The 18,315-nt window shown below is 40.1% G+C and overlaps 1 protein-coding gene across 5 annotated transcripts in view; it reads left to right on the top strand.

The window, feature by feature from the left end:
- LOC102298331 (VPS10 domain-containing receptor SorCS2) overlaps positions 1-18,315 on the top strand; it is a gene marked incomplete at its 5' end in the record, with an annotated part of 69,131 nt that overhangs the window by 26,216 nt on the left and 24,600 nt on the right. For all 5 annotated transcript variants that reach the window (XM_042216621.1, XM_042216622.1, XM_042216623.1 and 2 more), the window contains 4 exon segments: positions 6,341-6,487; positions 8,428-8,530; positions 14,119-14,195; positions 14,385-14,476. In XM_042216621.1, coding sequence (XP_042072555.1) covers positions 6,341-6,487; positions 8,428-8,530; positions 14,119-14,195; positions 14,385-14,476 — 419 coding nt within the window.

Genomic DNA, 18,315 nt, shown 5'->3' on the forward strand with positions numbered 1-18,315 from the left:
CTACTACTCCATCGTCCTGGAAAATGTTCGCAGCACCAAGCAGCCAGAGGAGAATGTTCTCATTGACATTCTGGAGGTAAGATGGGGTTGTCATTTTAAAGCACAAAGACTCAAAACACTTTAAAGGTGATTTACTTGTCAAATTGCTATTATTTCTCTAATGAAATAACATCCAAAGCCTGGGCAACATTGTTAGCAACTGTATTATAATACACAATCAGTACAAGAAAAACAGAGAATATTGTTAACCATATCCTTGCGCATGTTCATTGACCTGAACATGCGCAAAGTTTAAAGTAGAAAAGAGTAATGTGAATGTTAGGAAGCACTTTAACTTTTTGTTGTGAGAAACGAATGTTCAAATTAGTTTCTTACTTCAAACGTCTCTCTGTTGTTTCCTTTCTAAACTAAACACCAGTTTCTTGACTCTGAATCTTAATACATGTTTTAAAGTCTTCTGTTTTTATATGTGTCCCTTATGAGGAAGTCAGGCTAAAAAGTTGTTATAGTTCCACAAAACAGTATTAAAATAAAGAGTTTTGTAAGCAGACCTGTGGGTTTAAGAGGGAAATAGGGAGAAAAAAGGACCAAATGTAAAAACTATTTTTATGACAGAAAATTCCTGTTGATTGCAGAAGGGGTACACTGTGTCCTTATAACCCACCCATTAATGCACCCCGTTTGGATCTTTTAATCAAACTGTTTTCCAGCCCAGGTCATGGTGGTGGCAGGCAAAGCTACAAAGCTTAGGAAGCTGGGTCATTTTTTCTGGACAGCTCTTCTAACCCATATTGAGTGATCAGGGGACATACAGGGAGTGCAGAATTATTAGGCAAGTTGTATTTTTGAGGAATGATTTTATTATTGAACAACAACCATGTTCTCAATGAACCCAAAAAACTCATTAATATCAAAGCTGAATGTTTTTGGTAGTTTTTAGTTTTAGCTATTTTAGGGGGATATTTTGTGTGTGCATAATTATTAGGCAACTTAACAAAAACAAATATATACCCATTTCAATTATTTATTTTTACAATCCATCCATCCATCCATTCGCTTTCGCTTATCCTTTTCAGGGTCGCGGGGGGCGCTGGAGCCTATCCCAGCTGTCATAGGGCGAGAGGCGGGGTACACCCTGGACAGGTCGCCAGTCTGTCGCAGGGCCAACACACAGGGACAGACAACCATTCGCACTCACATTCACTCGCACATTCACACCTAGTGGCAATTTGGATTATCCAATTAACCTATCCCCACAAGCTGCATGTCTTTGGACGGTGGGAGGAAGCCGGAGTACCCGGAGGGAACCCACGCAAACACGGGGAGAACATGCAAACTCCACACAGAAAGACCCCGGCCTGATGTTGGAATTGAACTCAGGACCTTCTTGCTGTGCGGCAACAGTGCTAACCACCGTGCCACCGTGCTGCCTTTATTTATTTTACCAGTGAAACCAATATAACATCTCCACATTCACAAATATACATTTCTGACATTCAAAAACAAAACAAAAACAAATCAGCGACCAATATAGCCACCTTTCTTTGCAAGGACACTCAAAAGCCTGCCATCCATGGATTCTGTCAGTGTTTTGATCTGTTCACCATCAACATTGCGTGCAGCAGCAACCACAGCCTCCCAGACACTGTTCAGAGAGGTGCTACTGTTTTCCCTCCTTGTAAATCTCACATTTGATGATGGACCACAGGTTCTCAATGGGGTTCAGATCAGGTGAACAAGGAGGCCATGTCATTAGTTTTTCTTCTTTTATACCCTTTCTTGCCAGCCACGCTGTGGAGTACTTGGACGCGTGTGATGGAGCATTGTCCTGCATGAAAATCATGTTTTTCTTGAAGGATGCAGACTTCTTCCTGTACCACTGCTTGAAGAAGGTGTCTTCCAGAAACTGGCAGTAGGACTGGGAGTTGAGCTTGACTCCATCCTCAACCCGAAAAGGCCCCACAAGCTCATCTTTGATGATACCAGCCCAAACCAGTACTCCACCTCCACCTTGCTGGCGTCTGAGTCGGACTGGAGCTCTCTGCCCTTTACCAATCCAGCCACGGGCCCATCCATCTGGCCCATCAAGACTCACTCTCATTTCATCAGTCCATAAAACCTTAGAAAAACCAGTCTTGAGATATTTCTTGGCCCAGTCTTGACGTTTCAGCTTGTGTGTCTTGTTCAGTGGTGGTCGTCTTTCAGCCTTTCTTACCTTGGCCATGTCTCTGAGTATTGCACACCTTGTGCTTTTGGGCACTCCAGTGATGTTGCAGCTCTGAAATATGGCCAAACTGGTGGCAAGTGGCATCTTGGCAGCTGCACGCTTGACTTTTCTCAGTTCATGGGCAGTTATTTTGCGCCTTGGTTTTTCCACACGCTTCTTGCTGACCCTGTTGACTATTTTGAATGAAACGCTTGATTGTTCGATGATCACGCTTCAGAAGCTTTGCAATTTTGAGACTGCTGCATCCCTCTGCAAGATATCTCACTATTTTTGACTTTTCTGAGCCTGTCAAGTTCTTCTTTTGACCCATTTTGCCAAAGGAAAGAACGTTGCCTAATAATTATGCACACTTGATATAGGGTGTTGATGTCATTAGACCACACCCCTTCTCATTATAGAGTTGCACATCACCTAATATGCTTAATTGGTAGTAGGCTTTCGAGCCTATACAGCTTGGACAACATGCATGAAGAGGATGATGTGGACAAAATACTCATTTGCCTAATAATTCTGCACTCCCTGTATAAACCCAAGTTAAACGTTAATTCCTTACTCTTCTCCACATTAAGCATGCCAGGAAAACTTTCACATTACAAGGCAGCTATGCTATGCAGTTGTTCATTTGTGTATGTCCTGAGTCTTTTGCCAATTTCTCCAGATAAATGGGCACAGAAGACGTGACACAAAGGGTGGAGGAAGAAAGAGAGAGGGAGCGTTAGAGGGGAAAGAATAGGCAGTGGATCATCTCCTCCTTCCCATGTGTCATCCCTTGCTCTGGGCTGCGCTTTCGTCACAGGCTGTAGATATAGATAGAGAGGTGAACAATATATGTGGGATGAATAAAGACAGATTGAAGCAGAAGGACTATAAAATACAGACAGGAAGAGGTTTGAAGCCAGACGTACAAAGAGAATACAGGCAGGCTTATGGACTTTGATTTGCTGCCTGGCTTGGTCTAAATGTTTTTGTTCATTATTGTTTCAGTCTTTTATATTTTATCTTCAGAACCTAAAGCTAACAATATCACAGCCACAAAAACTATGCAGTAGATATTGATTTCTGTGAATTAAACTTTGACAGTCCAGTGGTTTAAACCTTAATGATGGTTAAACGGCATATTCTATTTGATATTATGACTCAGACTCTGGAATTCAAAGTTACGTTAAATTCCAGTTTTAGATTCCTTTATCTAGATTACAACATAAAACCAGTACCGGTAATATTAAAAACTGAACTAGCACACATAAAAAAGCAATAAATCAAAGTGTTAATGTCTATAGCTTCTGTTCCTTGTAGGACATCAATGAGGTAAAACACATACTGTATATTGTGGGTTATCACACCCCTGCATGCCCTGGCCAAAGACACCTGTATTCACACCTTTAAGGCAGATGATGTGATGACATATGCACAGCTCTTCCCACACTTACACAACCCTGTCATCGCAGTCATCCCTCAGTTTTGTAGCTGCCCTTCACTGAGCTATGCTACACAGAGGAGTATCCTGAAAGTCTACCTCATTCTGCTCCTTGAGGGAACAGAAGTTACAGACATCACACTTTGTTCCTTTTCAGTCATTTTACTTGGTACAACACATATAGTGTGGGAAATATATACAGGCCCCGGAAAGCAGCCACCAGACCTAAGTGGGACCTAGTGCATTGTAGACTAAGCAGAAAGGACAAAATAAGGTAATGAAGGAGCGATCACTTCTAAGTGATAGAATTGAACATGTTTGCAGTGATGACCAACTAGCTGCAGCATAAATATCATCCACAATGACCCCTTTAAAAAGAGCCCCTGAATTTCCCAATTCTCATTCATTACCTCATATTCAATTCAGCGTTATTTATTTAGCCCCAAATCATCAGTCGCCTCAAGGTGTATTCTATTATAAGACCGGGCAACATAACAGAATAAATACCTAAAATAATACAATAATAATAAATAAAATGTGCTCTCACACCCAGAGGCAAAGAGAGACTCTTGGAGCGTTATGCCAATAAGCCTTCATAATCCACTGGGAGAGCTTCTGTTTAGACAGAGCTCTACTACTGGCTGGATTAGCAAAGCAGGCAATCAACTGGTCAGATAAACACACATTCTGAGTGCAGTCAATGTATATATTCAGTACTCACACCAGACACAGAAAAAGCAGCCTCCTCTGCTCCTCAGAAGCCAAAGGAAGGAGGCAGAAACTCAGAAGCTCAAATTTCAGAGAGTTACAAGCCACAGGAATAACCTTAGCTAAATGTTACATTCATACATAGTATAACTCTGAGGCCAACAGAAAACAGTGTTCAAGAAGGCAAAGCATGAATGTCACCCACTGGCTTTGTAGAACCCAAAGCAAGAAGCAACGTAGTCTTATATGAAAGGAACTTCATATATACAGACTTAAAGATTCAGTTGGTGCACTGTATACCTGCTGTGACCCCCATTAAAGCAATTATGATTAGCACATATAGATGTCAAAAAAATTTAATGATAGAAAAGGTAAGACCTTTATCCAGCAGTCCCTGCAGGAATTTTAAAACATCCACAATAGAGCACTGGAATAGGAGAATGCGTTGGTTCTGGCTCCATTGCTCAAAGTTCTGTTGTTTGTACGCATACAAGCCTCTAGTATATGAAGCTCCAGCACTCTAAATTTTTGCCGCCACATGTGGGTGAAGACCTGGTTACCAAGTTTGACCTCTCAACAGGCAAGTATGCAGCTGCCATAGTTCTGAGCATGGATGAATCACCTCCCCTCCCACCTGAGAGAGGAGGTCCTGCAGAGAGGACGGCCTCACTGCCAACACACTGATTATCTCTGCATACCACAGCTTTGCTGGTCACCAAGGGGCCACTAGAATCTGAGAGAGGCAGTGCTGAGACACTCTTTCTTGAATTACTGGTATCATTTCCTTTGGGGGAAAGGCATACAGGAACATGTCAAGGAACATGCGCTATCGCATTCATCCCCAGAGGTGCAATAATAGTTGGTTATGGAGAAGTAGGGGCAGTGAGCAAAGCAAAAAGATCTACTTCCACTACACCAAAAAGATCCTGCGAGATATCCCATACTACATGTGTTCTACTGAGTGACTCAGCTGGAAGAGAACATTCCCTTTGCTTGTTGAACTACATACAAGGGTTTGGCTAATACAGCCTAATTTGTTTTACATGACCTCTAGCTTAGTATTAGCCAATGTTAAGCTGCTGTCAGTCAGCTGATTGAATTTACAACTTTGTCTTTATTTTAGCATCTGTGTCACATTTTGTTTTAGTAGTTAACATAAATTCTTGTTCTGTGAGAGGTAGAAAGAATGAAAGGAAAGCCCATAAAGTTGATTCTGTTCATCTGGACGTAATTTTTTCAGTGGGAAAAATGTTTCCTCGCACATCCAAGTGATTCTTGCTTCCCTGGCTGCTGTATCCGTGGGGATTGTGTTCACTCTGTGTTGTATAGCCCTGATGACACCCAGTTTGTGCTCCAGTGGATGATAATGATCAAATCTTACATACTGGTATGTGTTGGTTTACAGTAAACATGATCATCCAGAATCAGTTTTGGGGGAATTCCTTACCTGGATGATTGAGCATGCATCAACACAATGAAAGGAAAGATTTGTAAGAGGGTACTGAGACCTAGTATGATGTATGTTTTGGAGATGGTGACATTAATAAAAAGACAGGAGGCAGAGATAGAGATGGTAGAATATATTAAGATTGTCATTCGGGGTGACCTTCTAGGGATAGGATGAGATGATCTGCTGCGGTAACCCCTATAGCAGGTGTAGGGGAACTCCAGGCCTCGACAGCCAGTGTCCTGCAGGTTTTAGATGTGTCCTTGACCCAACACAGCTAATTTAAATGGTTAAATTACCTCCTCAACATGTCTTGAAGTTCTCCAGAGGCCAAGTAATGAACCGGCCCTTGAGGCCTGGAGTTCCCCCACCCCTGCCCTAGAGGGAGCAGCTGACAGAAGATTAAGCAGTAGTTACATATATACCACTTTTTTTTTTCAAAATGACTTGCATCATGTTCAAAGATTTCTTTAAAAGGGCAACAGAAATAACTTTTTGCAAAATTAACCCAAGCTATGAAAAATCTATCTCATTCTGTCAGGTACGTGGAATCAAAGGAGTCTTCTTGGCAAACCAGAAAATTGATGGAAGAGTGGCAACTGTAATAACTTACAACAAAGGACGTGACTGGGAACCCTTGGCCCCACCTACCACTGACATGAATGGCAAACCTGTCAGTTGCAAAGCGGTAAGCATCCATCTAACCAAACTAGTCTGTACTCAATACAGATTTTTACAGAGTACGTTAGTACTGCACATAGTCATGCACATTGTACATAGTAGTAGTAGACACTTGGCTTAGACTTTGTATCTATAAACTGAAGTGCAGATGCAATCTTGCACAAGCAGCAATCAATCAGACTGTTCAGACCTGTTGACTAGGTTGTTCAGAGTGTAAGCATAAAGTAAGCGAAGGAAGGATGAGTGTTGTACATTGAAGGATGTGTTTGAGATGCCCTCCTAGCTTTGCCATCCATCTTGTCAAAGTTGCTGCTGCAGGGGTAGGCTAGTCAGCAAAGAGCAATGAGTCACCCGCAGTCTGATATCCATACATCATACCTCGCAGGGAGATAGAGGGGGTGTGAGTCTGTTCTTTTATTTGAACCATCGCTTCAGTCAGCTGACACATCTGGAGGTAGGACACAGATATCAGTTTGAGACTCATTTACCATCTCTGAGCCGTGGTTGGTCGCTCTGATATTGACCTCTCTTCCCTTTAGCCTCTTCCATACCTCAACAGAATTACCTTGCCTGGATTCCAGTTATTACATCTATCAGTCAGAGAGGCGGCTTTATTTCAAAAGCTGACATCACATGTATTGCCTCACTGACATCACAACTCACAGAGATAGACAAAGCCAGATAGCAGATGTACTATCTACTATCTATATGTCAGTGTAACAGGCACGTGCTGTCAGCTGTAGCCATTACCTGACAGAGACTGGTTAAGAGAAATGACCTCTATACACAGGAGAGGTTTATCGTTTCGGAATGCGGTGTGTTGTAGTTTGCGTGCTCCACGAAGCACCACAAAGAAATGTGCAGATGCTAAAAGATTTTTATATATTTACTGAGCAATTCTGCACAAAGCACATATAGCCAGACACTGGCAAAATTACATAGGATATAAAAGGTTAATTTGTTCCCATTCTTAAACCCCATTCCTATAAAACTCCTACCATTAATGATTGCGTCGATCTTAAATGTGATCAGTGTAACATGCTACATGCCACAGGCTTTTAAGGTGGCAAAAATTAAACCATTACTTAAAAAGCCAGCACTTGCTGTTTTAGTTAATTATAGGCCAATCGCCAGCCTTCTTTTTATTTCAGAAATTCTTGAAAGAGTAGTTGTAAAACAGCTAGTTGTAGGTAGAGTTGGTACAGGTAAAGTCAGACACACTAACATTTTTTAAAACAGTGTTTAGACAAACAGCACTACACCTCTGATGGTACTTAACTTACACTGCTGAAGAATATGTCCTGTGCTACCTAACCAACAATTTGTCTTCACTGCTTTGGAATCTATGAGAAAGCATACTGAAAACCCTATTTTGGAATGAGCCAAAGTGATGTAATATACTGTTTGTAATTCATAAAACAGAGATGGATCTTGGTGAGTAATGATCTGATGCAACCAACAAGTCTTCAGGTTCTTATAGATCAAACTTGCTTTCCAGCTATTTGTAAACACTGGTTTTTGATATATTATCAGAAACAGTTCATGAAAATCTTTTGTGCAAAACAATACATTTCTATTGAAACTGCCGTCAACATCCTCGGCATTAGGGTTTGAAGCAACAAGTGGAAATGTAATTCATAAAATGCCTAACGTTTGCACTGGTGACTCTCCACTCTGATTCTCATATTTGAAATGAATTATCATTCATTAAATATCTGTCACAAATACAGTTTGATTAACAGAACTAAAACCCTTTTGAACTGCGATTAGTTTGCAGTGGGATAATCAGGTATCTGTCGTAAGACTCATTAAATATTGCTGAGCGAGTGCTCCGGTATTCAGTAGACCCACTATTTTACTCTAAGTACTTTGGGCCACATTGAACATTGTTTTGGTGGGTGGATCTGAGTGCTTCCTAAGTTCTTTCTACATGTGTCTCCTCTGCAGCCGGACTGTCACCTCCACCTCCACTTGCGCTGGGCAGACAACCCCTATGTGTCTGGGACTGTCCACACCAAAGACTCTGCTCCCGGTCTTATTATGGGTGCTGGTAAGTAAACCTATTTTTATTTATGTAATTTTTTATGAGCTTCCTCCACTTGTTTTCACTTTATGTAACTTGTTTCTTGAATTTTCTAGAAGGGTTGGCTGTGTCTCTGTAGATTTAGAGAAAGTGTATGATAGGGTGCTGAGACGAAGTTGGGATTTGCAGAGAAGTATGTGAGGGTGGTGCAGGAGATGTATGAGGACAGCAAAACAATGGCAAAATGTGTCATAGGAATTACAGAGGGGTTCAAGGTGGCTGTGGTATTAAATCCAGGATCAGCTGTGTGCCCCTTCTTGTTTTCTGTGGTGATTGAGGTCTGAGTCAGGTTGGGGTCTGGCAGGAGTCTCTGTGGACTACGATGTTTGCAGACAACATTTTGATCTATAGTGAGAGTAGGGAGCAGGTTTTCATTGAGAGTAACCAGGATAAACAAGATTAGAAATGAGTACCGTATTTTCCGGACTACAAAACGCACCTGAATATTAGCCGCACAAGCTAAAATCAGGGGAAAATTCTGTTTTGTACATACATTAGCCGCACCTGACTGAAAGGCGCAGGTGTTTTAATGTTTACTTACCATATGTAAGAGAATATGCACAAAGGCGATTATCAGGAAAGAGATGGCTGTTTGGGAACACATCCCTTTGATTAATATATACAAGTACAGGTAATTACAAGTACGAAACATGTACTGTGCTTTATAAACGAGTAACAAATGTAGTGTATAACAATGACCTAACAATCACCAGAAAAATAGATTCGGCCTACCTTTTAGGCTTAGGTGCAGTAACACGGCTTTAACAAGAAGAAAAGTCAGTCATTCACCACCATCTTTCTCTTCTTCCTGCGCACTAAAACCACCAAAGTCCTCTTCTCCAGTGTCGGAAACAAACAGGCTCAGGATGGCTTCGTCATCCACTCTCCGCTTCTCTCTTTCGTTGTCGCTTTCAAAACCAAAGAAATCCTCGTTGTCAGTGTCGGAGTTGAACACCCTCTGAAGGGCCATGGCGGTGTCCCCCTCTCCATCACGCAGCAGTCCAGCCCTTCAAAATCTGTTGGTGATCGTGGATGTTTTCACACTTCTCCATGCTGTCAGAATCCACTGACAGCCTTGGGCAAAACTTGCTCTTCGCATGCAACCAGTTTTGGTGAATGATTTATCGCCGCTCATCATCCACGCCTCCCACTGAACGCGTAGTGCTACTTTGAACGCACAATTCACACTTATGTCGAGTGGCTGCAGGTGCTTCATTGTGCCTCCAGGAATCACAGCTGGAATCGAGTTTGTGCTCTTAATGGCTGCTTTCACAGAATCTGTGATATGGGCCCTCATGCTGTCCAAAACAAGCAACGCTTTTTTGGGGGGAAGGAATCCGTTTGCTCTCTGTGTGTTCATCCAGTCTTCAAGTTTAAACCATCTGCTCTTATTTCCTCTGAAAGCTTTTTTCGTCTTTTTGGACTGAGCTAGTTTGTTACGCTGGCGTCTCCAGCGTCTCACCATTGATTCGTTTATACCAAGGGTACGTGCAGCAGCTCTATTTCCCTCGCTGAGAGCCTTGCTAATCAAGTTTGTTTTTCGCGCTACTTCATACGGCACTACGTTGCCTGGCGGACGGACATGGGACCAGTGTACCACTCTTGTACCCTTGTACTCTTGTGTGTCTGATCACATGCCCTTCCGCCAGGCAACGTAGTGCCATACAACAGCGGAACAACCAAAACAATCGTCTTACGATATCACAAAAATCATGGACGAGCCATAGAAAAGCCGCACCTGACTAAAAGCCGCAGGGTTCAAAGCTTGTGCAAAAAGTAGCGCCTTATAGCCCGAAACTTACGGTATATCAGAGTAGATCGGTGTATCAGAGGGACAGCTCAGGTTGACAAAGACAGAGAGCCAAGGCTGAGATGGTTTGGACATGTGCAGAGGAGGGATAGTGGATATACTGGATAAAGAATATTAAATATGGCTCTGCCAGGCAGGAGGAAGAGAAGAAGATCAAAAGAGAAGATTTGCTGATGGTGTGATGGAGGACATGCAAAGGGCTGGTGTGAATGAGGAGGATGGGTAGAGTGACATGGAAGCAGTACAGCAGCAAGCCCCTAATATACAGTGAGATGGAAAAGTCTATCCATGCCATCCATCCAATGAAATAGTCTTGAGTCTTCATTTGCCAATGTAGCGATCTATTGAAACCTGTACAAATACAATATCATGTAAATATAATTTAAAAGGCAAAACCCAGAGTTTGTACAATTTTGTCTAGCTTGAAAGTCAAGATTCGAGATGACTACCTTTTATTCTTCCGCACAGCCTAAACTCTCCAAGGATGTTAGCTGCCTTTTTTTCCTTTCCCACACTGCTTCAGTAATGTTAAGTTCTGGGTTCCATGTGTGATAGTGTTCAACTGTGCGTTTTTCTATCCAGGTATATTTTTACAGCATTGGAAGTGGGTTTGGGATAATTATCGGGCTGAAAAATGATTGGCCATTAGCCAATTGCTTTCCAGGCACTCAGTACCAAACCATCACAGATGGCTTTATTGTTCAGTGTAACAAGTATTCCAAACAAACTGCCAATGCAGTAAAAACATACCTAATTATAAAAAAACCACAATGAAACGTTACCAGTCATGTATTGGCCTCCCCAGTGCTAAGATCTCAATGTAATTGAATCAGTGTGGGGTCATCTTAGCAGAGAACAGAGAAAAAGCAGCCACTATCTCAAAAGGATCTTTGGAATGTCCTTCAAGAATCAAGGAGAACTATTCCTGAAGGCAACTTAAAGGAATGACAAAAAGAAAGCTTGCCTAAGAGAGTTCAGGCTGTGCTGAAGAATAAAGGTGAATAAAGTTTGTTACAACTGAACAAATTTGAGTTTTTTTTCTTTTATATTGTATTTCCCAGCAATTTCCCATTTTCCTATCAAAATATAAAGAAATAAGGTGTGGCTCAAGATTTTTGCACAATATTTATGTAAAGAGTTTGCATGGTTAGGCAAGAAAACCCCTTTCCTCCAGAGAAAAAATACAGTTAATTTACCAAGGGAAAAGCTTTGGCTGTTCCTTTCTGTCTGTGCAGTGGTGGAGTATAAAACTGCTGCCACACTGCTTCATGCCTGGGGACTTTTACACAAGGTGGAGTTTACTAAACTGCCAGCAATTTTATTTATTGGATACTTTACTATATTTGTCTTTGTGGGGGCATTGCTGACAGAAAGCAAAAAAGGCTTGAAAATGAAATTAAGTCAGTGAGTAAGCTGCCTGTGTCTGTTTGTGAAAAAGAGAAAACAAGCCATTTAAGTCACACTTTTGATTTTCTACTAAAGCCCATTTCTGCTTAAAAAAAAAAAAACTCTCACAGAAACAAAGACACACAGTATAGTTTTTGAATTGAATTTTATTTATATAGAAAAGAAAGAATGTGTACTTTATTGATCCCCGTGGGGAAATTCCTCTCTGCATTTAACCCATTCATTCAGTGAAGCAGTGGGCAGCCATTGGCCGCCCAGGGAGCAGTGTGTAGGGATGGTACCTTGCTCAGGGGTACCTCAGGGTAGCTGTTCAGGGGAATCGACCCCCGACCTTCCGATCATGGGGCCACCACTCTACCTACTGAGCTATCCCTGCCCACAGTTACCACAGGACACTGAGCTGCATCAAGGTGTGCCATGCTCTCCAAGCTAGGCCCACCCTTAGACAACCACAACAAGAACAATGGGACTATATCAGAAACTGAGTGACTCTTATATGCCCCATCTCCAGCATTGCCTTCAATTCTTTGAGAACCATTTTGCTTTGGTGTTTTTGCAGCCTATAGGGTTGTAACTGAACTGACAGCCTTGGGAAAGTTACCAAAATATACTTTATGAGGTTAGTGCAACCTGGCCCCAGAGAAAGCCATCAGATATAGTTCAGTTGCAACTTAGCTATATATGCACTCTCAGCCGGTGAGAGATGGTTATCACAGGGAAGCACGTTCACCTAGCTCACCAGAGACACAAGCTTCGCCTTCTTCCATGCTTTTAGGAAGTTGAAGTGGTAAATCTAAGTTGCTCTGCCTCTGTCAGTTCACACAACTTCATAATAAACAATCCCCACTTGGGAATATGTGTGACCTAAATAGGCTCTTGTCTATTTATGTAGAGCAGAATAAGTTCATTTGAATTGACTTGGTCCCCTGTAATAAAGCTCTTACCTTGTGTAAGTTCATAATAATACACTTGACTGGGACTTCCATGAGGGTTAGGAGGTGTCGAGGTGATTTTGGCATAGACACTGGATTAACCAGCTGGCATTCAGGACAGGATAGGCAACACTAGCACAAATGCTAGTGTTGCACTAGCACAAATGCCAGTAAAATCAGGCCTATTCTTTTCATAGTTTACAGGCCAGGTATGGGTTTGTAATGGGCTGCCTGAAAAGCCATTTCCCAGCAGCTCTTCACCACCAGCAACTGGTGTTCTCTTCACCAACACAAGTGTCCCTCTCTACAGTATCACATGACCTCACATCAGCATTCAGAGCACACCGTCAGATATTGCCCCACTAACTTATTATTCTGTCCAATCTGTACTTAGAATCAGTGGATGCATACTGTAAGGCATAGTTGTAGTCATTGTTTTGCACTTATATTTAATTTAAGTGGTACTACATTTGCACATTCCCATTCACACACTTAATACTCACCCACCATGCTTCAACCAAATTCCCGAGGCAAACCCGATTCTGGTTGATTTTGGACTGTGTATGGCCCTATAACCATAGCCTACGGTATACCACCTCGGGTCCTTACTGGAATCGTGTATGACCCTCATAGGTTGGGGGGAAGATGACAGAGGCCTGGAGAAGGAGACATCCTGGCCCCTTAAGTACCTGCCTTAACCTGGCTCCTAAATACGAGGACTCTTATTTAGGAGGTACCAGGGCTGCCCACTTCTCCAGCACTCTTCCACTGATATCTGAAAAAAATAACCAAAAAAGAACCTTTAACCTTCCGAATTAGTCCAGAAACCAGTGGGTGACATCTTCATTGGCTAAATTAATTTTTCACAAAACATACATCATACGTCTGTATAACCTGTTGGGGTCTTCACTGGTTGTCTGGAAACTTTATAGCAACAACATTACCAAAAAAGTTATTAAAATTAGTGATGTGTTACTGAAGCACACACATTGTAGCTACATTTTAATTTAAAAAAGAAGTACAAACTCTAAACCCTTAAGATATTCGGGTTTAAAGCGTAACTTTACTAAATCAGAAAATCTATTCCGATATTCAAATATACGCCTCCAGCTTTGATCAGAGAAAGAGATAAATCCTTTTTTATATCTTAGCTAATTTTGGCAGATTCAGAATTCAAACATATTCTCTCCTTTTGGCCAAATGTAAAAAACAAACAAACAAAAAAAAAACCCACACACAGCAATAAAAAGTTCTCAAGGAGGAGTGCTCAACCTTTGTGACTTTGTCTCTTCAGGTATTCCCTTTCTAGCATCCCTAACACAGTTTGAATCCGTTATTGTTGCCTGCCCCACATGAAGGCTCACTTCATACCTGATAAAATTCTCCATTCCTCATTGTGCCTTCAGGTAACCTGGGCTCCAAGCTAGTAGAGTATAAGGAAGAAATGTATATCTCTTCAGACTGCGGAAAGACGTGGAGACAGGTACACATCCTCTCTCTTAATTCTTCTTTTATACTGCTTCACTCTTCCCATTCTGACCTCACCATTTCAGCTTTCCACTGAGGAGAATCTGAGAGGATAAAAAAGTATATTATATCTATCATTTCAAATTGTTTATTAGTCTTTGACTGTCATGCCTTTTGTTATTTCTAAACATGTTGCTTTTGAAAGGTGTTTGAGGAGGAGCATCATATCCTGTATCTGGACCACGGTGGTGTCATCGTTGCCATCAAAGATACCTCGATTCCCCTCAAGATACTCAAGTAAGATTACAGACAAAGACAGTAATGCTTACTCCTTGCTGCTGCTATAAGACATTGTTTAATGGAGTGTGATTTTTTTCATGATTGGCTTCTTATTAAAGCCTTTTAGTGTCACCAAAATCAGTTATAATCAATATAATGAAAGTTAATGGAATGATTTATTCTGAAATTCACTGGTAGCAGTGATCATCCGTTAGAAGCCTGTGACAGTCAATCAATAAGTATAAGATAAGATAAGATAAGATAAGATAACTCTTTATTGTCATTGCACAGTCATACATAGTACAGTAGTACAATGAAATTGGAAAAACTGTCCTACGTCGGCACTACATATAACACAACACGACACGATATGACACATCACAACGTAACAAACAACACAACACAGTATATTAACTTAGTATAAAAAAGAAGAATAAGTGTATGTGTATTGCACACTGTTATTATTGCACATTAATTATTATTGCACCTTGTTATAAATATAAATATTATTGTTATCGTTTTAAACATTGTTACCTCCCCCTAAAAAGTCCAGGGAGGTATCCAGTCAGGTCAACTATTTACATTGATCAGGGCTATTGCCCTGTTGTAAAGTATGCTTTTAATTGTAGCCCTAGTTTTATATGCATGACTGACAAAATGGAAAAAAACGAAGTAATCAAGGAGATGTTAAATCAACGGGAGACAAAAGTAAAAATGAGTAACAGTAAAGAAACACTCACTCCAATGTAGAGTCAGTCAGTGGATGTTCAAAATGCCATGCGATCATTGTTATGCAGACGTTGAATTGAGATGTTTATACCGTTTTTGCAAATGTAACATCCCCTGCAAAGTATTATGTTTTGGGTGCATTTCTTATATAAATGTTGCTTAGTATAATTGCATACTTGTAGATTTTGAAAAAGTTTCGATTTCTGGTACGGTACCTTGAATTTTTTTAAAACGATTCTCTCTCCTTCCCCTTAGTCCACAAATACAGTTTCTACCTCAGCAAGATAATATCTCACTGACCTTAATAAATAAGGATCAAATAATGAGGGCGCATAGATAAGACAGTGCTCAGGAAAAAAAAGAAAAAAGAAAAGCATTTATCACAAATTTAAATCAAATGACTTTTCGGATAGGAACAGAGTCCTTGACATTCTTCCCTCACTTTGGCTTGGGTAAAAAGGGAACTTCTTAAGTAATAGAAGTGTGAATGTTCATTATTACCACTTTATTATGTAAAATCAAAATAATGTAATCTGATATTTCTTACTTCCAAGACTCACTCCTTTTGTATAGTTTGTTCTGGAGTCAGAAATGAATTCCTTGACCCCCCCAAAATTCTCACTTTCACGTCTATGTTATAGCACTAAGAGTGAGAGCCACACACTAAACATTATTGTTCAATTTTCCAATTTTAAGTTTTATTCGTATGGTGCCAAATCAAAAACACAGTCACCTCAAGGATGCCTTATATTGTAACATAAAGACCCTATAATAATAATAATAATAATAACAATAACAACAACAACAACAACAACAATAACAATAATAATTATTATTATTATTATTATTATTATTATTATGATGATGATGATGATGATGATGATGATGATGACAAAATACAATTTTGTTCTTTAAGTTGCCCGTCACATTTACAGACTTTTAGAAAAAAGGATAATTTTTCAGTCCTGCAAGTCCTTATGTAGCCTTTTTAAAGCTATAATTCTATATCCAAGCTTGATTTTCATGCTTAATTTAGCTGGCATGGCAGGGTAATGTGCATCTGCCAGACAAATGCCAAAGCCAAATCAAAGTTTACTCTTTGCAAACTAGTTTATTATAATCAATCATACCTTCAATGGAAAAATAATGCATGCCACTTAACCATATTAACTAGCAATGTTATAATAAAGGTCTAAAGGTTATTCCTTTCTTTTTTGTAGTTGAGACTTGTTTCCATGAAAGTTTGGTTTTATTCCTATATTATTTTAGGTGATCCCTCCCAAAGCATCAGTTACTGCCAGCCTGTTGACATTCTGATACGAATGTCTTTAAAGAGGTGCCAGATATACCCTTTCCATATGCGCCTTGACTGCTGAAATATCGTGCACATGAATAATAGATGAAGCAGCACTGGCATTAGTGGATTAGTGCAGTACATCTTATTTTGTATCCTTTTTGTAGCTGTGTATTTAAACTTTGCTTCCTTTGGTTTTCATTCATGTTTTGTTGATAGTCTAAGTAACACTACACCTGGTTAGGTTTAGGCTCTGAAAAATACTTTGTTATGTGGTTGAAGTAAAAATATTGCCCCTGCAAATGATTAAACCTACAAGTTAGAAAATTAAAGTTGGCTACTGTATTTAAAAGTGACAGCAAGGGGTTCTTTTCAGGTGTAAACATCTGGAGAGTTTGGAATGACAGGCCCACGTTCCTATAGCCTAAACCCAGATATCAAAGGGGTGATTGTGCATTATTCAGAAAGGCAAACAGCTTTGACAGCATTCCACTTTTCAATGCCCTGGAAATGTGAAGAATCTGAATATTTTGCTGACTTGGTGTAATGCATGTAATGCATATTAGGTGTTCATGAGGTATGGAGAACAGAGACCTAGAGACAACTAAAAACACTTGCCTTTTCAGCATGCTAGCTGCATATATAAGAACGCCTATATCAATGTTTGAGTAGTGGTCAGAAGAACGTAAAAAGGTATACTGAGGATAAACCAAGCCAATTCCGCTATACCTGGTGCGCGTGAGAAAATTATCAATATGTTTTTTGTTACATTTTTGTTTGGTGGTGTGGTTTTTCTAATGTGAAATATGTGCTGTGGCTCCAAAAAGTTGGAAAATACTGCCCTTTATAAACAAAATTACTGATTGCATTATGAAGAATTATCAACAACAACATTTTTATACCACACACAAAACACATTTTTATCCGTTATACATTAGTATGCAGCCTTTCTCTATATCCACAGTACTTTGCTGTGCTATAAATTGCATATACAGTGCACCCTGAAAAATGATCCTAAAACCTGGGACACTGCAGTTCATGGTCAGCCTTTGAATGGTGTCTTTTCTGCTTTGTATGTCATCTGGCATACTTCTGAACAGTAATGTATTGGAAAGTGTAAGTTGTATTTATAAGCGTCACTATTAAGATTTATTATTAACCTTTTTTACCTAGAAGTGAAACTCTTGAGGATAAGTATTTCTTCTGTGTACATGTGAGAGACAACATTATGATTTTGTCCAGTCCCATTGTTTGTTTGTTTTAATCTTAGAAAGTTTTCTTTTGAACCTTGGTATTATACTTCATAGTTTAATGTGAACTTCTCCTATTAACTGATTTAGAAGGTAGTCATTAGTGGTAAAAACTGGAATATATTTTATTTTACTTCACATTAGGGAAGTAATGTGATTGTTTTTTTCTTTTAGGGGTAATGTATTCCTTTTATATTAAAGAGCTTTCAGTAAGTCTGTGGCCTGGTTTAACCTATCACACACAGCAAGCAAAGATGACAAAAAAGTGTATAATGGCAAGAAAAGGAAAAATATATTAGTAAACAAGTATAGGTGGAGGACTGGGTAGGTTGTCAGTACTTGTATATTAAGAACTGTTCTTGACCTGAAATGCTTCTTCATAAAGTCCTCCAAATTTATACACTCCATACTATCTTTCCAAATCCTGAAAATATGACTTGTTCCCAGATTCTGTAGTGCCTTTGACTCTCCAAAATGATTACACCATGTTCCCAAGCGGGGGTAAGATAGCTACAACTGTGTGCATCAAAGCCATGCCATTCCACAGACACTTGAAGAGTGCATCTCGACTTTTATAAGTGACT

Source organism: Haplochromis burtoni, unplaced genomic scaffold, assembly GCF_018398535.1.
Source record: "Haplochromis burtoni strain Fernald_Lab_line unplaced genomic scaffold, NCSU_Asbu1 Contig_1140, whole genome shotgun sequence".
Taxonomy (NCBI): domain Eukaryota; kingdom Metazoa; phylum Chordata; class Actinopteri; order Cichliformes; family Cichlidae; genus Haplochromis; species Haplochromis burtoni.